The sequence below is a fragment of the Scyliorhinus torazame genome, chromosome 7 (genome assembly GCF_047496885.1).
Source record: "Scyliorhinus torazame isolate Kashiwa2021f chromosome 7, sScyTor2.1, whole genome shotgun sequence".
NCBI lineage: Eukaryota > Metazoa > Chordata > Chondrichthyes > Carcharhiniformes > Scyliorhinidae > Scyliorhinus > Scyliorhinus torazame.
Genome location: NC_092713.1, coordinates 64,851,119 through 64,873,729, shown reverse-complemented (window position 1 = coordinate 64,873,729; position 22,611 = coordinate 64,851,119). Strand labels below are relative to the sequence as shown.

At 43.3% G+C, this 22,611-nt stretch overlaps 1 protein-coding gene across 6 annotated transcripts in view; it reads right to left on the bottom strand.

The window, feature by feature from the left end:
- Positions 1 to 12,008: 12,008 nt before the first annotated feature.
- mast2 (microtubule associated serine/threonine kinase 2) overlaps positions 12,009 to 22,611 on the bottom strand; it is a 594,513-nt gene continuing 583,910 nt past the window's right edge. For all 6 annotated transcript variants that reach the window (XM_072510836.1, XM_072510837.1, XM_072510838.1 and 3 more), the window contains 3 exons: positions 22,197 to 22,333; positions 21,217 to 21,404; positions 12,009 to 15,729 (listed from right to left, as the gene is read on the bottom strand). In XM_072510836.1, the coding sequence (XP_072366937.1) occupies positions 13,538 to 15,729; positions 21,217 to 21,404; positions 22,197 to 22,333 (2,517 nt within the window). In that variant the 3' untranslated portion in view covers positions 12,009 to 13,537. The remainder of the gene's footprint in view (positions 15,730 to 21,216; positions 21,405 to 22,196; positions 22,334 to 22,611) is intronic.

Here is a 22,611-nt window from a genome sequence, read left to right as displayed (position 1 = left end):
CTATAACCCTTCAACCCATTAGCAAAAAATCTGTCTAACTCCTCCTTAAATTTACTCACTGTCCCTGCATCCACCGCACCCTGGGGCAGCAAATTCCACAGATTCACAACCCTTTGGGATTGTCGATTTTGGCGGCGTGAGAGCAGCTGGTTAGTCAGTTTCAGCGGGAGCATTGCGGAAGGAGGTTGCTGGGAGGTAAGTCAACCTTTAAAAGCACTTCTCTTTGCAGGGGCAGGCCAGTCGATTTCGGCGGCGTGAGAGCAGCTGGTTAGTCAGTTTCAGCGGGAGCATTGCGGAAGGAGGTTGCTGGGAGGTAAGTCAACCTTTAAAAGCACTTCTCTTTGCAGGGGCAGGCCAGTCGATTTCAGCGGGAGTGGAGCTGGCTGGTTAGTCAATTTCAGCAGGAGCTGAGAATTTTTCTTTTTTTTTTAATTAGTTTTTTAGGCGGGATCAGGAAGTCGACCCGCGGACGTCTGGGAAGACCCTCACCAATAAATTCTGGTGGAGAGGAAACCCGAGACACTACACGTGTAGTGTCTCCCACCCGCCCTCCTCCTCTAACCTAATAATAAAACCCATTGGTCTGAGGTAAGTACCATATTTTTTTATTATATTATTATTATTTTTTATAAAAATTTAATTTAGTTGTTAGCCAGATCTTGGTAGAAAGTTAGAGGAATGGCAGGGAAGGGAGTGCAATGTTCCTCCTGCAGGATGTTTGAGGTGAGGGATGCAGTTAGTGTCCCTGCTGATTTTACCTGCAGGAAGTGCTGCCATCTCCAGCTCCTCCAAGACCGAGTTAGGGAACTGGAGCTGGAGTTGGAAGAACTTCGGATCATTCGGGAGGCAGAAGGGGTCATAGATAGCAGCTTCAGGGAATTAGTTACACCAAAGATTGGAGATAGGTGGGTAACTGTAAGAGGGACTGGGAAAAAACAGTCAGTGCAGGGATCCCCTGCGGTCGTTCCCCTGAGAAACAAGTATACCGCTTTGGATACTTGTGGGGGGGACGACTTACCAGGGGTAAGCCATGGGGTACGGGCCTCTGGCACGGAGTCTGTCCCTGTTGCTCAGAAGGGAAGGGGGGAGAGGAGCAGAGCATTAGTAATTGGGGACTCTATAGTCAGGGGCACAGATAGGAGATTTTGTGGGAGCGTGAGAGACTCACGTTTGGTATGTTGCCTCCCAGGTGCAAGGGTACGTGATGTCTCGGATCGTGTTTTCCGGGTCCTTAGGGGGAGGGGGAGCAGCCCCAAGTCGTGGTCCACATTGGCACCAACGACATAGGTAGGAAAGGGGACAAGGATGTCAGGCAGGCTTTCAGGGAGCTAGGATGGAAGCTCAGAACTAGAACAAACAGAGTTGTTATCTCTGGGTTGTTGCCCGTGCCACGTGATAGTGAGATGAGGAATAGGGAGAGAGAACATTTAAACACGTGGCTACAGGGATGGTGCAGGCGGGAGGGTTTCAGATTTTTGGATAACTGGGGCTCTTTCTGGGGAAGGTGGGACCTCTACAGACAGGATGGTCTACATCTGAACCTGAGGGGCACAAATATCCTGGGGGGGAGATTTGTTAGTGCTCTTTGGGGGGGTTTAAACTAATGCAGCAGGGGCATGGGAACCTGGATTGTAGTTTTAGGGTAAGGGAGAATGAGAGTATAGAGGTCAGGAGCACAGATTTGACGTCGCAGGAGGGGGCCAGCGTTCAGGTAGGTGGTTTGAAGTGTGTCTACTTCAATGCCAGGAGTATACGAAACAAGGTAGGGGAACTGGCAGCGTGGGTTGGTACCTGGGACTTCGATGTTGTGGCCATTTCGGAGACATGGATAGAGCAGGGACAGGAATGGATGTTGCAGGTTCCGGGGTTTAGGTGTTTTAGTAAGCTCAGAGAAGGAGGCAAAAGAGGGGGAGGTGTGGCGCTGCTAGTCAAGAGCAGTATTACGGTGGCGGAGAGGATGCTAGATGGGGACTCTTCTTCCGAGGTAGTATTGGCTGAAGTTAGAAACAGGAAAGGAGAGGTCACCCTGTTGGGAGTTTTTTATAGGCCTCCTAATAGTTCTAGGGATGTAGAGGAAAGGATGGCGAAGATGATTCTGGATATGAGCGAAAGTAACAGGGTAGTTATTATGGGAGACTTTAACTTTCCAAATATTGACTGGAAAAGATATAGTTCGAGTACAATAGATGGGTCGTTTTTTGTACAGTGTGTGCAGGAGGGTTTCCTGAAACAATATGTTGACAGGCCAACAAGAGGCGAGGCCACGTTGGATTTGGTTTTGGGTAATGAACCAGGCCAGGTGTTGGATTTGGAGGTAGGAGAGCACTTTGGGGACAGTGACCACAATTCGGTGACGTTTACGTTAATGATGGAAAGGGATAAGTATACACCGCAGGGCAAGAGTTATAGCTGGGGGAAGGGCAATTATGATGCCATTAGACGTGACTTGGGGTGGATAAGGTGGAGAAGTAGGCTGCAAGTGTTGGGCACACTGGATAAGTGGGGCTTGTTCAAGGATCAGCTACTGCGTGTTCTTGATAAGTATGTACCGGTCAGACAGGGAGGAAGGCGTCGAGCGAGGGAACCGTGGTTTACCAGGGAAGTGGAATCTCTTGTTAAGAGGAAGAAGGAGGCCTATGTGAAGATGAAGTGTGAAGTTTCGGTTGGGGCGATGGATAGTTACAAGGTAGCGAGGAAGGATCTAAAGAGAGAGCTAAGACGAGCAAGGAGGGGACATGAGAAGTATTTGGCAGGAAGGATCAAGGAAAACCCAAAAGCTTTCTATAGGTATGTCAGGAATAAGCGAATGACTAGGGAAAGAGTAGGACCAGTCAAGGACAGGGATGGGAAATTGTGTGTGGAGTCTGAAGAGATAGGCGAGATACTCAATGAATATTTTTCGTCAGTATTCACTCAGGAAAAAGATAATGTTGTGGAGGAGAATGCTGAGCCCCAGGCTAATAGAATAGATGGCATTGAGGTACGTAGGGAAGAGGTGTTGGCAATTCTGGACAGGCTGAAAATAGATAAGTCCCCGGGACCTGATGGGATTTATCCTAGGATTCTATGGGAGGCTAGGGAAGAGATTGCTGGACCTTTGGCTTTGATTTTTATGTCATCATTGGCTACAGGAATAGTGCCAGAGGACTGGAGGACAGCAAATGTGGTCCCTTTGTTCAAAAAGGGGAGCAGAGACAACCCCGGCAACTATAGACCGGTGAGCCTCACGTCTGTAGTGGGTAAAGTCTTGGAGGGGATTATAAGGGACAAGATTTATAATCATCTAGATAGGAATAATGTGATCAGGGATAGTCAGCATGGCTTTGTGAAGGGTAGGTCATGCCTCACAAACCTTATTGAGTTCTTTGAGAAGGTGACTGAACAGGTAGACGAGGGTAGAGCAGTTGATGTGGTGTATATGGATTTCAGCAAAGCGTTTGATAAGGTTCCCCACGGTAGGCTATTGCAAAAAATACGGAGGCTGGGGATTAAGGGTGATTTAGAGATGTGGATCAGAAATTGGCTAGCTGAAAGAAGACAGAGGGTGGTGGTTGATGGGAAATGTTCAGAATGGAGTACAGTGACAAGTGGAGTACCACAAGGATCTGTTCTGGGGCCGTTGCTGTTTGTCATTTTTATCAATGACCTAGAGGAAGGCGCAGAAGGGTGGGTGAGTAAATTTGCAGACGATACTAAAGTCGGTGGTGTTGTCGATAGTGTGGAAGGATGTAGCAGGTTACAGAGGGATATAGATAAGCTGCAGAGCTGGGCTGAGAGGTGGCAAATGGAGTTTAATGTAGAGAAGTGTGAGGTGATTCACTTTGGAAGGAATAACAGGAATGCGGAATATTTGGCTAATGGTAAAGTTCTTGAAAGTGTGGCTGAGCAGAGGGATCTAGGTGTCCATGTACATAGATCCCTGAAAGTTGCCACCCAGGTTGATAGGGTTGTGAAGAAGGCCTATGGAGTGTTGGCCTTTATTGGTAGAGGGATTGAGTTCCGGAGTCGGGAGGTCATGTTGCAGCTGTACAGAACTCTGGTACGGCCGCATTTGGAGTATTGCGTACAGTTCTGGTCACCGCATTATAGGAAGGACGTGGAGGCTTTGGAGCGGGTGCAGAGGAGATTTACCAGGATGTTGCCTGGTATGGAGGGAAAATCTTATGAGGAAAGGCTGACGGACTTGAGGTTGTTTTCGTTGGAGAGAAGAAGGTTAAGAGGAGACTTAATAGAGGCATACAAAATGATCAGGGGGTTGGATAGGGTGGACAGTGAGAGCCTTCTCCCGCGGATGGATATGGCTGGCACGAGGGGACATAACTTTAAACTGAGGGGTAATAGATATAGGACAGAGGTCAGAGGTAGGTTCTTTACGCAAAGAGTAGTGAGGCCGTGGAATGCCCTACCTGCTACAGTAGTGAACTCGCCAACATTGAGGGCATTTAAAAGTTTATTGGATAAACATATGGATGATAATGGCATAGTGTAGGTTAGATGGCTTTTGTTTCGGTGCAACATCGTGGGCCGAAGGGCCTGTACTGCGCTGTATTGTTCTAAAAAAAAAAGTAGTTTTTCCTCAAATCTGTTTTTAATTTGCGACCTCTTATTCTAAGATTATGATCTCTCGTTTTAGAATGCCCCACAAGAGGAAGCATCCGCTCCACGTCTACTTTATCCATACCGTTTAGCATCTTGTCCACCTCAATTAGACGTCCCTCATTCTTCCAAACTCTATTGAGTATGGGGACAAACTGTTCAATCTCTCCTCATACGACAAACCCCTCATCTCTGGAATCAATTTAGTGAATCTCCTCTGAACTGCCTCCAATGCCACTACATCTTTCCTCAAATAAATCACCATTTAGTGCTTGGAAGGAACAGAGTAGCGTGTGCCCCTCCACGCCTTCAGGAGTCCGGCGAGGGAGCAACTCAGCCGGTGCCGCTCATTCTGGCCCATGTTAGCACCCTTTGGCATAGGCGCTACAAAGCAAAGCTGAGTAGAATCTCTGGCAACAGAGCACCCCTCCCCGATGAACTCAATGCATTCTATGATTGTTTTGAGCAGGAAACCACAAACCATTGTCAACTGCCCCAGCAGCCTCAGACATATCCATACCTACCATCACAGCCTCCGAAGTCAGATCGGCCTTCTTGAAAATGAACCCTTGGAAAGCAATGGGAATTGACAAGAGTCCCTGGTCGTGCATTCAGATCCTGCATGGACCACTGGCGGGTGTGTTCGCAGACATCTTCAACTTCTCCCTACTCCTTTCCGAGGTTCCCACCTGCTTCAAGAAGACCACCACCATACCAGTGCCAAAGAAGTCCCAGGCAACATGCCTCAACGGCTACCGTCCAGTTGCCTTGACATCTATTATTATGAAGTGCTTCGAGGTTGGTCATGAGACACATCAACTCCATACTACAAGAATGCCTTGGTCCACTGCAATTTGCATACAGCTACAGCCAACCCTACACTCACCCTGGAGCATTTCGACAACAAGGACTCCTACGTCAGACTCCCGTTCATTGACTACAACTCCGCCTTCAACACCAGAATCCCAGCCAAGCTCATATCAAAACTCCAAAATCTAGGACTTGGCTCCTTCCTCTGCAGCTGGATCTTTGACTTCCTGACCCATTGACCACAATCAGTAAGGATATACAACACCTCCTCCACGATAGAACTCATACCAGGGCCTCGCAAAGCTGCATACTTAGCCCCCTACTATACTCCCTATAAACACACAATTGTGTGGTAAAATTCAGTTCCAATTCCAACTACAGGTTTGCTGATGACACGACCGTAGTGGGTCGGATCTCAAACAACGATGAGTCAGAGTACAAGAGATAGATAGAAAACCTAGAGGCATGGTGCAACGACAACAATCTCTCCCTCACAGTCAACAAAACTAAAGAGCTGGTTATTGACTTCAGGAAGCAAAGTGTCATACACACCCCTATCTGCATCAATGGTGCCGAGGTGGAGATGGTTGACAACTTCAAATTCCTAGGTATACTCATCACCAACAGATACACCATAGAAAGCATCCCATCTGGCTGCATTACAGCCTGGTATGGCAACAGCTCGGTCCAAGGCCGTAAGAAACTCGAGAGTTATGAACACAGCACAGTCCATCACGTGGACCGTTCCCACCCATTGATTCTGTCTACACCTCCCGCTGTCTTGGGCAGCATAATCAAAGACCCCACCCACCTGGGTTATTCTCTCTTCCAACCTTTTCCATCGGGCAGAAGATACAAAAGTCTGAAAACACACACTAACAGATTGAAAAACAGCTTCTTCCCTGCTGATACCGGACTCCTGAATGACCTTCTTATGGACTGAACTGATCTCTCCATGGATCTTCTAAACTGTGTAGCCCTACACTCTGTATACTTCACCCGATGTCTATGTGTTTACATTGTGGGTGGCGCGGTAACACAGTGGTTAGCACTATTCCTGCACAGGGTCCCGGGTTTAATTCCCACTTGGGTCACTGTCTGTGCGGAGTCTGCACGTTCTCTCCGTGCTTGCGTGGGTTCCTCCGGGTGCTTCGGTTTCCTCCCTCAAGACCCGAAAGATGTGCTTGTTCGGTGAATTGGACATTCTGAATTCTCCCTCAATGTACCCGAACAGGTGCCGGAATGTGGCGACTTGGGGGTCACTCTCTCTTCATGGGGGGGGGGGGGGGGGGGGGCGGGGGGAGGAGGTGGGTGTTTACAAGCTGTGGAGTCACCTCCCTCCAAGGAGTGGTCCATCTTTTGGGGGACCGCCTGTGCCATGGAAACCCCCATCACTGGAGCTTCCCCCACACTACATCCCCTCACCTCGACATTCCACCCCCGGGGTCTGTGCCTGGTCAGTAAACAACTGGCTCAACGCCGTACGTCCCACCACCAAACTCAGGGACTCGCACAGAGATAACCCCAGACCCAGCACATGAAGCTGAGGCATCGACAGGCCTGGATTTTCGTGACATGACCCCGAGCCTGGTGTTCCGTTTTCCCTGGAGCCAGTGGTTGGAAAGGTTTGTTTTTCAGGCGCGGGGAGGTTGGGGTTTGAGGGCCGCACCTTCTTTTGTGTCTTCTGGCCTTGTGTGTGCTCCCCCCTCCTCCACGTGCAGAATCTGCACGTTCTCCCTGTGTCTGCGTATGTTTCCTCTGGGTGCTCCAGTTTCTTCCCACAAATCCCAAAAGTCGTGCTGTTAGGTCATTTGGACATTCTGAATTCCCGCCGGAATGTGGCGACTGGGAGCTTTTCACAGTAACTTCATTGTCGTGTTAATGTAAGCCTACTTGTGGCAATAAAGATTATTGTTATGTCTTTTTCGTCTTAATGTACGTAATGTTATCATGGAGGGAGGGGGGGGGGGGGGGCGAGGGGAAGGCAATGTGATATCACTTAAAGAGAATAAGCAAGTGATGTGTGGGAAAAGGATGTAAAATAAGTACGTGACCAGCAGCTGGCTTGTAGCATTGAGTGCAGTTGTAAGTAATGGTGGTTGCCGAATTTCTAGAGTAGACATGTCTGTTGAGCTAGTTGTAGTCTGAAAATAAATCAAATCTATTTATGGTTTACCAATCCTGTGTGTGTGATTTGTGATATTGTGTAAAGAAACCAAGAATCACAATACTGGGTACCTGTTATCATTTTGGAATTATATCAAGAGTTGCACAAATGTACCAACACAGGTTTTAATATAGAGCCTGCATTTAATAGTGTCTTTCTCAGCAATGATGGACTATGATGCACTTCCTCTACTAGAAAGATCCCTCCAGACAGATTTGTGCTTTCAGTCCCAGATTTGAGGAACACTAAAGTGAGCATAGTGTTGAATGAAATCATCTTGTTGCAAGCTTACCTTTACTAAGCATTTGGGTCATTCTTGATGGTTGAGTTACAGGTAGGTCGTGTGGAAGAAAGGGAGGTGTGGTCAATGAAAGAAAATTAATGTACTTCTAATGGCTCGGGTTCTTGAGATTATGGATTTTGGTATTACTTGGAATCAAAAAAATTTCAAACCCTGCTGCTGAGGTACAATAATTCATTATTGATCACGTAACAGAAAGTCAGTGCTAAATTTCAACTTAAACTTGAATTCAGCAAAATATTAATTCTCAACAAATATTCTTCCCTAGTAATTGGAAGATACTTACATTAACCTTCTCCTTAAAAAAATTCCTGATCAATGGCAATGACTTTTGGAAACCATTAAGTAAAACAATTTTGTATGGGCAGCATGGCGCTGCAGTGGTTAGCACTGCTGCCTCACGGCGCCGAGGTCCCAGGTTCGATCCCGGCCTTGGGTCACTGTCCATGTGGCGTTCACACATTCTCCCCGTGTTTGCATGAGTTTCACCCCCATAACCCAAAGATGAGCAGGGTAGGTGGATTGGTGACACTAATTGCCCTTAATTGGGAAAAATGAATTGGGTACTCTAAATTTATGGGAAAAAAGAACAATTTTGGGCAGAATTTTACCGTATTTTTTCAAAGTGTCAGGCTCAGACTGAAAACTGGCACATAGCTCTCCAGCTGTAAAGACCGGCTTTCTCTCGAGAACTTGAGCCTCTCAAGAGTTAAAATAAAGAGTAGGCAGAGTTTACACCATCACTCTGATGGGGCGAGGCCGAATAGTACTGGCAAGGCCAGCTCCACATGCATACTCCACAGAGAACTGGGTGGAATCTTTAAAGGGTGCCCCGATGAATTGGAATCCCATACCCCTACCGCGGAGGTACAGGCTTCCACCCCCCCCCCCCCACCCCACAACCACTGGGAATGTATCGCTGCCGTTCCCCCCACTCACTGCCTGCTCCCTCCGTGCCTGCAAATTTCCGTCACTGTGCACGCTCACCCCCCAATAGAGCTCCCACAAGGGCCTGCTCCTGGCACTGTCCCTTGGCATGGGTTGACACTGCTGGGCTGCCACTCTACCAACCTGGCACACCCAACTAGTGCAGGGCAAGTTCCACCCCCCGCGGGGGCTATGCTTACTTTTGCGTCCCCAGAGCGATTCTCTTGACTGAATCTCGTCTTTCAAAACCGGTTGTAAAGCTTGACAACGTGATGTCATGTTGGCGAGGTTTGAATATTCAGTGAGGGGTGATCATGTGGCGGGTGGGGCTGACTAAAGACATTAAAATGTGTTGATATCCATTAAAATGAGGTTCTCCAACTTTGTGGGTGTGAACTTCGTGATGTCACTGGCGAGGAATATCGGTAAACAAGATCTTGCCAGGCCACTGGAGACCCCTGGCTGGTCAAGGGGGGACCTTGGGTCTCCCTCTGGCATCTGGGCATTGCCACCTTGGTGTTGCCAAGGTGCCTGGGGTGGCATTGCCAGGCTGGCAGGGGCACTGTCAAGTTGCCAGTGCCATGGTGGCACTGCCAAGGGCCAGGATGTGAAGGGGACCATGCCCATGAATGAAAGGATGAGGAGGGGCATGATGGGTGGTGAGGTGAGGGCGGGTATGATGGGGCCTCCGGAAGGTTTGGGGAAGGGTGGAGGTCCTGATTCGGGGGAGGGGGGTACTGAAAAGGGGCGTAGGAAGGCTTGAAAAGGCAGGGGGACCCTCAATGACTCCATAGCGCTGAGTCTTCACTTGGGGGGCTGGGGGTGGTGTAATGCCCATGTGTGTGGAGGGGTGACACTGCCCTTGGGTGGGGGGTATGAGGGATCCTCAATCTCAGAGATCGGGCTCCCTTTCAAAATGGTGGCCCGATCCATGTGTCTGCGTGGGTTTCCTCCTGGTGCTCAGGTTTCCTCCCACAAGTCCCAAAAGATGTGCTTGTTAGGTGAATTGAACATTCTGAATTCTCCCCCCCATGTATGGCGAGCAGAGGATTTTCACAGTAACTTCATTGCAGTGTTAATGTAAGCTTACTTGTGACACAAATAAAGATTATTATTATTATTAGAAGCGCCAGTCTGGCCAGCGAGTTCAGCTCCTGAGTAATGAAAATAACTCTTAAGTGTGGACTTGCCCGGAGAGGAACTCCCAAGAGCCCACAAAATTGATTTAAGTGTGGTTAGATAGTAGTGGGGAACTTGCTGACAAGAGCCAGGGAGAAACTCACAGTCAAACCCAACTGAAATGACACGTAGAAACCTGTTAGATCGCGCCCAAAATATTTGTTTGCCTAAGAGAACTTGCTGTCTCCCTGTAGGAATACTCACCATTTGGTAAGCTTCTGCTTCCTATTTTACCTGAACCAGTGGGTGATATTGGCCCACAAAACAACCAATTCCCAAGTGCTTTCTCATGTAGCACATTACTGTGGCTATTTCAATACAAAAACTCAGCTGCGCAAAGAACTACATTTAATATCCCAAGCCACTATTTAACTTCACATAACTCATTGCAAAGTTCATTGAGAATATTGTGCACAATTCTGAGAACCCAGTGTTCAAAAAGATTCCAAAGAACTGGATAGGGATCAATGAGGTTACAGGAGTAAGGCACCAAATTGTAGGAAAAATGCAGAGAACATAACTTGATCTCATTGCACAACAGAAAGCTGTATGGCTAATATCCTTTTAATTGGATACCTATAACTGGTTAAGAAGGGCATATATAAAGGGTATATAAAGTTCTATCTCTAGGTGAGCAGTTTTCAAAAAGCATAATTCCCCGCTGTGCCAAGACCATACAAATGGCAACAATGGCATGAAACTGGTTAGGATGGCATAAAGTAAGCTGCAACATTAGGCGGTGGATTTTCGAAAAATTAATTTAGGAAGCTTTAAAAAAGAGCCACATTAATTATTCTTCTCAGAAATTTCACTTACGGCGGCACGGTGGCGCAGTGGTTAGCACTGTTGCCTCATGGCACCAATTCATCTACCCTGCACATTCTCTCCGGGTCTGTGTGGCTCTCACCCCCACAACCCAAAGATGCGCAGGATAGGTGAATTGGCCACACTAAATTACCCCTTAATTGGAAAAAAATAGTAATTGGACACTTTTACTCTTTAAAAAAAAAAAATTTCACTTATGACTAGTCAATATCCTTAGAGGCTTTAGAGTTAATCGTGGCGGTCCCAGTGTCTGTGGCCTATGAAAACAAATCTGTGTAAGTAACTGAAAGTCCTTTACACACATGGTTATGTACCATAACAAAGGTCTTTACTTGAAAGTCATTTGTTGCATGCTAGGTTCTCAGATATTTCTTGTTGTGTTATTCACCCTGGGGTAACACGGACTGCAACACGATGCAGTTAAATGATCAAGCATACACCAAACGTAGGCGTTGGTTGAATAAGATTTATTGAACTTCAGTAACGAAGCACACAGCTGCCTGTGGGTTGACTCTCTACTACTCTAAGTAAAATAACATTAACTATCTAGACCAGGCTAGCTCTGATCCACGTGTAGAAGGTGTTGAATGATTTGTACACCCTGACTGTCACTACAGTTGTCACCAGTGGAAAGAGGCAGAGTGCTGATGCCGCATGTGTTTTATAGTTGGAAGCCCCCCTCTGGTGTTCTGCCTGGTGATTGGTCGTGTTCTGTTCTGTATGATGATTGGCTCACCTGGGTGTCTGTCACTGCCTGCTTTTACCTCATGATGTGCATGGGTGCATATTATGACATTTCTGAGAAATGATAAGATGCTACATAGCTCAACCGTTTCAATGTAAAAATATAACTTACTAGATTGAAAAGTATATTTCATTTCATTTAAATTCATTTTGATGAATGCATTTGACTTAAGAAGTAGCTTTGATGCAAATAAATTACCAGAGGTCTTAAGTTTTACATATGATGGTTTTGCAAACAAAGAGCAAATTTAACATGATCAGTTTGTAAATTACAAGTACAATATTTCATGACTTTGCCATAATTGCAGGTGAGCATCCTTAAAGATTACCATCTGGATAATGATCCATGGCCTTATGGTTGTTGTGAAATACCCTCTGTGGTCATATAAGGGAACAAATCATTTAGAAAACAAGCACATTCTTCATCTCAAATTTTTGAAAAAAACACACAAGGCCGCATTTTCTTTTCACGGCAGTAAACACACCCCTTTTATTTCAAGTATTTTTCCTCATTAACTTTGAGTGAAAACATTATAGCAGAAAGAAATCAGTCAGGTGCACTGTGAGCAAAAGAACAGGCTCCACAGTGCTGTAATGTCCATAGAAACCTTCTCCTTTTTTCCCCCCGTTTTTCTATTTTTTATTTTAAAACATTAAACACAGCAATTAAAATGAGTCAGCATTAACCAATAACAGTCTAACTTACTCAGTTGAACTAACTGACACATTTAGCAAAATGCTAATAAAACAAAGCAATCTACGATTGTTAGGCTAGCAGAAGCGCCGAGTTCTATTAGTGCAATACATCATAAACGTAACATGATTTGGGATGGGGGTTGTGGGGTTTGGTTTGGGAGGGGGTGGGCGAGGGCGGCAGAATTAAGGAAAAGCAAAGGGTTGGGTGGGGGGATCAAATTAAAACTTTCACATTGGCTGAAATCTAACACAAAAGTTGTTACATTGCTGTAATGGGAGCTTTTAAAAAAAAGTGAAGCAAACTGCCATAGAAATTATGGAACTTGGAGATTATTCAACACACATATTTTGAAATGCGGTTAAAAAGTTCAGTACATTTGAAGGGATGAGGTTAAAGCCAACATGCTGTAATAATGCAACACAAAAATCCTACTGCACCACAGTTCATGGTGCCATTCTGCATTGATTAAATAAGTACTAAAATGTATTTTTTTTAAATGCTCACTTTTTTGTGAAAGCACTTCCATTACATATTCACTATCTTTCCATGACAACAAAATATCTATGTGGCACAAACCCAGAAAGACATCCAAGACTGTCGTGTGTATATTTACAATAAATAAGATACATTTCTCAGATACATTAATACAAAAAAGAAAAATTACAGTACACTGTCAAATGCTCTGCAGGAATGTATTACTTTGCATAGTGACAAGTTACATTACAGAGCTTCGGGTGCAGGCAACACCATGACAACAAAGAATCTACTAAATAATTTGTTGGCAAATCTGGGTTGCACGTATACAGATGTCAATGCACATTTTAGATATTTTGAAAATGGGAGTCATGTAAATTTGAAAATGTAAAAAATAGAGATGATATGCAAGCTAAATGTCTCGTCCTCACTCGTGCGTTATGGCATTTCTTATAGAATCAGTGTACACAGGAATTATCAGCCATTTTGCCATCTCCAAAAAAGATAATTGGTCCAACTTGAAATCGAAATTGGTGTCAGCAGCAGAGTGGAAAAATAATGCCAGCTACCCCGATTAAAATATCTGCTCACTTCCAAACAAAAATAAAACTGTAGCACATCAGCAGCACAGGACTTGTCCCCAAAACTGAATATAGTGTTAAGAAAACGCTAAACTATTCGTACACATCTCATTGAGTTTTTTTTTGCAATAGTGTATGGATACAAAGTCAAACATGCAGCTTTTAAGTAACCTCCAAAAAAAGGTTTTTATAGTTGGTTGCTGATGACCCATTTTCCTACAATTGGGAATTATCAACTATGTTTTTTTTAAATTGTCACATGCCAATTTGTGTGATAGCTGCAAGTTCTGTCCTTTTACTGGTTCTTTATTTTTCACATGACAGCTTCTTGATTGATCTTTCCCACTCTTTTCCACACAAGGTTGGTGTTCTCTCGGAGATGAAATTATTGCAGTATCTTGCGCTGACATTTGCTTGGAGATAGCCCCTATGACTGGTTCAGGTTTTAACAGTGATCCACAAACTATGGCCTTATCTTCGAATTGTAATTTTGGACTTGCAGGCTTTGATGAGGATGTTGTGATACTTGATACTGTAGGAGGCCCAAATGTGCTGAAATGTGGCCCTTCTTTATCATTCATGGATAGCAAATCCTGTGAACCTAATTCTTTCCTCCTCTCAGTCTCTGTTATCCCAGGGATAGCCAACTTGACTGGACCCAATACATTTTTGGCAACAGTAGCTAAATGGGAAACAAAAGGTGTTTTTGCAAAGCTAGCTGGAGAGCATTTCAAGCCAACCCCACCTTCCATATTTAGTACAGATTGACTTTTAGTGTCCAGCTTCTCACCTTCCTTTAATATTCGCTCACTTTGGCTTAATCTTCCTTCCATTTCCTCTGTAATGGAATGTTTAAGATGCTTGACATTTGAATGAAAAGGTTTTGCACCAATTCCGAATGAATCTTTTTGCTTGCTCACAATTTGCCCTTTGACCTCGTCATTTGGTCTGCATTCAGTTCTAATGGTCTCCTTCTTAGGATCATCAGTTATCTGGGACTGTACTGAGGGATGAGGAGGTACTGATTTGAAAAGAAAATGCTCAAAAGTATTGGAAGAACACGCAGTAAGGTGATCGTCTGCTTCTGGTAGTTTCTGATGTACATCCCCTGTAGGTTTTATATACACCATCTGATTAAGGGGAGAGCTACTGTTATCAATACCAGTTTCCCACAAATCTGTTTGAGTGTCTTGATGGATTTTAAACACTGCTGTCTTTTTGAACTCTTGGTTTGATGTTTGGTCTGGAGTTTTTTGCATTGAGAGAGTTTTGGGGGAGTTATTATTTTTCTTGGTCACACAATCTAAAATAGGCTGCTTTATTTTCAAGTCTTTGGGATCTGTTTTATTCTGGCCACCCTTCTGAATGCCTGAGGCAGCATGTTCCAATACAGCCTTTTCCCCAGCTGCTGTGCTGTTTGAACAATCTTCCGCTTGATATTGTTCTACTCTTTTATGTGGTACTGTACTGCCCAATATCGACCTCCGAATGTTGTGCTCTGAAAGTGGAGTTAAGTTTCTTTCTGAAGACTTAATTTCTTTAGACTCAGATAGGAACATAGAGCTGAGGTCATCTTCTGAAGAATCCCGACTTTCAGGTTTACGTGTATCATAACCAGCTTCAAGTAAAGTTGAAACATCAGTTTGGGCACAAACCCGATGCAACTTCCTTCCTTCCTGGCTATCTTCTGAACCCTCATCACTTTCGTCTTCAGAGATCTCCACCTCATGAATGGCATCTTGCTTTTGTAGAGCTTCTCTCCTTTCTGCTCTATCATGTCTTATTGCTACTAGTTTGTCATTCAGCTTTCCCCGATTCATTCCTTCTGATGATTCCTGCCGACCAATTTTTCTGGCAGCAGGCTGCTTTAGTGTTCCCTTTTCTGCAGGGCCACGTTTGCTGCCTTGTGACTCATTAGCAGATTCCTGCAAACTCTGTAGACTGGGATCTCTCTGCAGCATTTCTTTCTTAAATTCTGAGTGTGATATATCCAGGCTGTGTTTTCGGGAAGATGACAGCTTTTTTTCAGATGAGAGAGTGGCAGCTAATTTTTCAGCAGACTGAACCCTCTTTAGCAATGGCGATCTTGGAGGTTCTGCACTTTTGGGTCTAGAAATCTGCCTGACCAATGGTGGAGAAGAGTGTAATTTAACTGGAAATGATTGTGCTACATTGGAACTAACCAGAGAATGTGAAGGCAGGGGAGATGGGGAGCGCTGAGGGGACGATGGCTGTGGAGTGGGTGATGGAGTGCGAGCAAGAGGAGAGAGGGGTATGTTCCCAGCAGACTTGCGTCGGGGAGACCTATACTGTCGTTGAAGCTTGGGAGCCAATCCTTGAAGAGAACTTGGACGGATGTGACCAGAACTGGCTGGAGAATTGGGCACGCTGGAACTGGGAGAACTGCTCTGTGAAGAATTACCACCAACTAGAAAGAAAGAGATCAAAACATAGGATTATCACTGAACAGAAAGAACTTAAAATTATATACAACTGACATTTGAGATGAAAACTGCTAAAAGCAACTTTAGTAGAACTTACAGTAACAAAAATACAACTGCAAAGCTAGTTATTTGCCTTCAAGACAATGTTGAAATAAATTTGCACAGAAAATACCTGTAGGATATTTTATAAAATTCCGTACACATCTAGCAATCACCTTTTTTCTTTACTACAAACAGGGGTCAGAAATATTGTTACCTTCAAATAACAGGTATAGGAAAATTTTAAAATAGCTGTTTGAAGAATGTTGGCCGGAGCACTCCGGCCCTTCACGCCAGCGGGATCTTCCGGTCCCACCGACTGCGCATCCCTGGCGCAGGTTTCCCAGTGGCAAGGGTTACATTCAATCCTATTGACAACGGCGGGACCAGAAGATCCTGTCGCCAGTAAATGGCTTCTGTGAAACACGTGGTGGGTTGCATGGAAAATCATGCGCCTTGTCTGTCTTATTCTTACTGTACCATATTCCTCAATATGGAAAATGGGGAGGGGGGTGGCAGTAGGTGGGGAGAACCAGTAAATGTGTTGCTTATGTCATTGCTACTAACACATTTGCAACTATCATGCCAAAATTTATTTGACAATAAATAATTGAACAAAGGCTAATTCTTCAGAAATAGGAACCTTTTAGATCAACATTTCACCCAATATGTTTTTGACTTTGTACATAGTCATTGACCAACATTAGTTTCAAAGCCATAGCTGAAAAGCAAATGTAGGTGACCTTGAATTTTTGGTGAGACACCCCTATCCCACCTTTCCTACCTTTCTATTTGCTTAAAACCTGTTATATCTCTAACTATTTTCCAGTTTTGATGAAAGGTCACTGACCTGAAATGTTCACTTAGTTTCTCTCTCCATAAATGGATTGTCTGTTTTAATTTATTTTATTTTAACAGTTTTCATTTGGATAATACTACCACAAACAATTGACCAGCAAAAAAAAGTTGTAAAAAAACAAATCTCTTCCCCAGTTAATGTAGTGCTATAAAGAAAATGTAATTGTTTTCTTATTTTTTAGAAAATATTTTATTGAAGCATTTGTAATTTTCACAGTTTAACACATTAACATTTCTTAAACAACCGCGCAGGCTGACACACGTAAAACACTTAAAAGAACAAAATACAGAAAACAATGTCCCCTACTACCCCCGCCCTATTCCTTAATTACCTGTATACCAAGCTCCCTGTCCTTATCTAACATTGCCATGCCTCCTGTTTTCCTCCACACCCCCTTTCCCCTCCCACCCTTACTGCTGACGTTCAATTTTCCTTGAAGAAATTGATGAACGGTTGCCATCTCCGGGCGAACTACTGAGTTGATCCTCTCAAGGCGAACTTGATTTTTTTCCAGGTTGAGAAACCCTGCCATATCGCTGACCCACACTCCTGACATTGGGGGCTCCAAGTTCCTCCATCCCTGCAAAATCCATCTCCAGGCCACCAGGGAGAAGGCCAGGACATCAGCCTCCCTCCCCCCACCCCTGTACCCCGGATCTTCCATTCCCCCAAATATTGCCAGTTCTGGACTTAGAGTTAAATGTAATTGTTTTCAATGAACGTAGTCATAATCAGGGTGGCACGGTGGTGCAGTGGTTAGCATTGCTGCTTCGCGGCGCAGAAGACCAGGGTCCGATCCCGGGTCACTGCTCGTATGGAGTTTGCTCATTCTCCCCGTGTCTGCATGGGTTTCACCCCACAACCCAAAGATGTGCAGGGTAGATGGAATGGTAGATTGGCCATGCTAAATTGCCCCCGAATTGAAAAAAAGAATTGGGCACTTTAAATTAAACAAAATAAACCTAGTCACAATCAGTTCTATGTGTTATTGTGGGGCAGTCAAGTGCATGGAAAATTGAGCAAGTTTGATTTTAGTGCAGGTCCCTTTTCTCTCAGCAAACCGCAGATTTTTCCAGTTTCTCTGAGGTCACCTTGGGTCTCTTTTGCCTATAGTATGATTTGTCAATAGTCTAACAATGTCTCAACAAAAGTCTGAAAATGACGTCAAGCTACAAGGACCTTAATGACTTCCTTAGAAATACACACATGCAAACCAATTCAGCTCATTTCAAAATTTAACACGAACGAAACATGATGACATTTAATGTACTATTTAATTGAGTTTGTCTGTCTTAACTGCAACTGCATGCTAATTTCATTTTTAGCATTAGCAGCTACTGAATTCCACCACAAGGACATGAAAAAAGGAGTGAGGAAAGCATCTATCTTATCCACCTGATGTAATCTAATTAAAGGTCTGATCAGTTTTTAACAAATTGGTTAATATTGTTCTTTCAGTTGAGTCAGGTATTTGTTAAATTACCTTTCAAACAGTTAAGCAGTCATCAATTACACATGTGGATGACTAAAAGCATAAAGAATTTTAATTATATTTAGCGAGTGCCTTCTTTAGCCTCTATTGCATGCTTTGGTTGCTTGCAAAATACCGTTCAGTCCCACTTTACAGATTCCCTCTTGTTTTAAAATCTTAAACCATCATTCATCATCTTCTCGATAACAGATTACATTTCTTTGAGGTCTTCACAGCTCAATAACCTCACCCACAACCAGCCTGGCTACCATTTCCACTGACCTTGCACTTAATAAAATGATGTCATTAAAGAGCTTGCATTTCCTCACATATGGCCCTCCGTGCTCTACACCTTACACATTTTCAAATGCCGTCATTGTTGGTAAGCAGACAAATGTGACAGACTATTTGCACTTAACAAACATTAAATAAATAACTAGGTATTCTGTCATTTGATAATATTGTTTGATGGATAAATATTAGTGATGACTCTGGTAGTACTCCCATTTTTTCAAACATTGCCATTTGGGCTTTTATGTCCATCTGAGCTGGCAGATGGGGCCAAAGTTTAACATCTCATCAGAAAGGTGGCAACGTTGTGTCAGGCTAGATTGTGCTCAAATCTGCAGTGGCATTTGAGCACACAACATGCTGTCTCAGAGAGGTGCCAATCAAGGTACGCTGACAGACAATTAGAGACAGTTGTTGGTTGACAATTGGGAGCTTACAAATTATGCTTCTCAGGCTCTTGGTTCGCTGACAGGCAACAAACTGGACTGGGAGAAAAGGATCAAGTGCCCCAACCTTTGAAAGTGGGACGACAGTTTAAATACTAAAACCATAAGGGTAGGCCAGACTAGTTTTCTGAAGCTTCCTCTAAGTAAATACCACTGTAGCCTGTCTTCCCCCCCATAAATATTGACAGAACCTGAGCTTCTCAGTGCTGCTAAGCAAATCAACATATAGATTCTCCAACTTCATCTTGAAAGATAGTTTCTCTTTATACACTCTCTGGGGTGCCTCATGATCAGCCAAAAGGCATAGTACCTAACCCCTCTTTGTTGAACCCTATATCAGATTTCCATTATGTACAAATTGTCAGACTGTGGGGCCATGAGTGAAAAGGGCATTTTTCTTTCTTTAAAGGCTTTGCCTTTGAGTAGTGAAAAAGAAAATCGGAAAGCACCATATACGTATGAACAAAATTTGAAAAGGTCATATAAATGTGAAACAAAAATTGTAAAAATCTGATATCTGACTCGCACAGCCATCACAAAAATCTCATTCCAGTAAATATGCATGAATGGCACAAGGCTCTTTGAGCTTCATCATACAAGCTAAAGTTTACTGACAATTTTAATCCATAACAAGTGGATAGTTATAGCGAGTTCATGCTATTGATTGATTATATTGATTGTCATGATATTCAGGTAAACATCATGGTGCAAACATACATACATACTGATGGACAGATCAACGAACCAATCAATACACACGCAACATCACAGCCAATCACAAGCAAGAGCAGACACACTATAAAACGGGGAACACGACACTTCCCGGGCATTCCAGCAGGAGACAGCTCAGGGCACAGAGCTCACAGCAAGCGTCTCAGACTTTCACCATGTGCTGAGTGCTTCTCCAAGATAGTGTTAGGGCTACGAACCACAGTAACCAGTTTATCATTGTAAATATTGTTCGTAATAAAACTGAGTTGTACCATCCGCAACCGTGTTGGTTCGTCTATGGAGCAGAGAACACAACATGACATTGATCTCCCTTTTAATTTCATTGTTGGACACTTCAATAGCGCACCCGATGGAGGACTGAAGAATCCCTGACAGCAACTTCTGGATTTTTGCATTTAAGTGCATGTGTGCAGACACCAGAATTACTGTCAATTTCACAGACTGATGATAGTAAACACTGACAATTTTGCCCTCATTACAGTTGTAAAATCTGTGTTAATATCCAGCTCAGACTCCAAACTTAGAATATTTAATTCAACAATAAATTATATATAGAAAGTGAAATAGAGGGAAATAAAGATGGGATTAAGATGGTGAGTTAAGAGAGATGGAAAGAAAAAGTAAAAAAAATGTTTCTAAAATCTCAAACAATGATCATGATCTGATGGAATGACACTTTGCATTTTTAAGCACAAAGTTTCAGTATAAGAGAGGTAGTTTGGTAGTAATTAAGACTTACCACTACATTAAAAATGCACTTACGTGTCAATGGACAAACAAAAACCGTTTCCAGCAAGTTTGGGGGTATCCACCAATAATTAGTATAACTTAAGTGTTGATAATCTCACCATTATTCTTACTGCAAATTCTGGGTATTTTACTTTTGATAGCATAGGGTTTACAAACATAGACCCAAGTTGTGGTTGGTGGTCGAGATTGCTAGTTGTCTTAATATTGTAAAATGTTTATAATGCCACTTGTTTTCATAAAAGGTATTCTGTTGTTGTAGGTTATATGACTTAAAATCAAAAGAAATCCTAATGAGAATAGCGTATTTAAAAGGTAATTCAAAAGCACTGAAGGAAAGTTTTAACAGGCCAGTAACATACATCACAGCAGTCTAATAATAGCATACAGCATCATCGTGCTGTGTCCTGAAACCATTTTAAAATATAACTTGCAGTATTTTTTTCCTGTAGATTAACTGTTGAATGCTAGAATTTTAATTATAGCATTGAAAACAATAGGTGAGCTCGAAAAACAATTTATTCTGAATCTGTCTAGAAAATTGACATGTAATTATGGTGTGAGAGCAGTGGTGTGCTGACTTTTCCAAGGCGACACAGTAAAATCTTTTTCTCAGAGGGGAAATACACCATTTTAAAAATAGCTTACTTTATATTTACAGTGGTAACACAAATAGGCAATGCGTGGTGTTTATTTTATGCCAGTTTTTCAATTCAGCAAGGGTCAAATGAGCTTTGAGGGAAACGTCGACACAGTTTATCATCGCAGGATTAGCGTAATTTCTGTGTTGGTACAATCCCGGTCAAGCTGTGGAGTTTTCGACAAAGTATTTGTGTAAGCATTTCCAAAATATGACTAAAACTATTAACGGAAAGACGGTTTCTACCTGAGTGTACAGAATCCGGCGTGGATCGATAGCTCTGGGTTGGTGAGCGAGGTGAAAGGTTATGTGTTGGCGAACCTGGCACACTTTCTCCAGACGAAAGCGATCGATTCAGGGAGGACAAACTCCGACTGGTATGCAGCAATGTTGCTTGTTTTGTAACTTTTCGGAAGAGTGAGCTTCTCTTCTTACTGCAAATTACAAAGTAGAGTGAACAACTTGGGCATAATAGAATTAAAAGTCTAACCTGTGCTCAGAAAGGTTAAGTGTAAATAGATGTTTCTGGCAACGAAATAAAACAAACAAAAAAATGGGTTCAGAAAAATCCATATGCCCTGTCCTTTTGGTACTAGGCAATTTCAGAGGCCATTCAGTGGCAGAGTGAGCAACTGGCAAATCTACACACAAGCTTTCTGAATGTGGTACTCTGAACTGTCTATGAAAGGGATGACTAGAGCTGGTCAGGGTGTCCAAGTTGGACATATAAAATAATCTATTGTAATGGGAGCAGAAAGATTTGCCTCCAAAATTTAAACAAGGGAAACAAAATAATGTACAACTTTGTTTTATTTTGTGTTATTTTTCAATAAGTGTAAGTCAATGCAATCTTACTTCTATTTGATATTGCTAAACCGTCGGATAGGAATGATCACAGCAAAGGCAGGAGCTGTGTGCCCACCAGAGGGGCATTCTACTCAATTGCTTACCGACCCTCTACAGCAGCAAAATGCAAAGCAAATGGGACAATTATTATTTTCTTTCAAAATCCAATAATTATGTAGAAGCTATGTCCTAATAAAAAGGAAAGTGTCTGTTGAACAAAGAACAGCACTAAATACTCATCAATAATTCTTAAATGACTAATTACCACAAGGTTTTAGAACCCCAAAGGCTCACTTCAACAGTTAAAGAGTCCTTAAAATGCAGAATGAAATGGGTAAAACTGCTGGTGAAGTTATTCCGTAATATCTGCTGAAAAGTACCTTTCTTGGCCATCTTTCGTTTTACCCTTCTTATTCCTCCTTGCCATCTTTGACTTGTAGGTAGATCTCCGAGCTGGTCCAATTTTGATTGAAGTGTTCTCAAAAGGAGTAGTTGAAATTGAAACCTTGTTTCCACTCTATGAATGCATGATAATTGTACAAGAAAAATGCATTTTTAATTCCTGCGTGAAATACATTCAGCAAATATTCAGACAACTTTAAGGCACAGTTGAGGGAACAGTATTACCATTGATAAATATCCCATCACCAACATCTGGGGGTCACCAGTGACCAGAAGCCTAACTGGACTAGGCACAGCAAGCAGTAACGACAAGAGCAGTTCAAAGGCTGTGTATTCTGCAACATGTAACTCACTCCTGACTTTCCATTTTCTACAAGGCACAAGTCAGAGAGT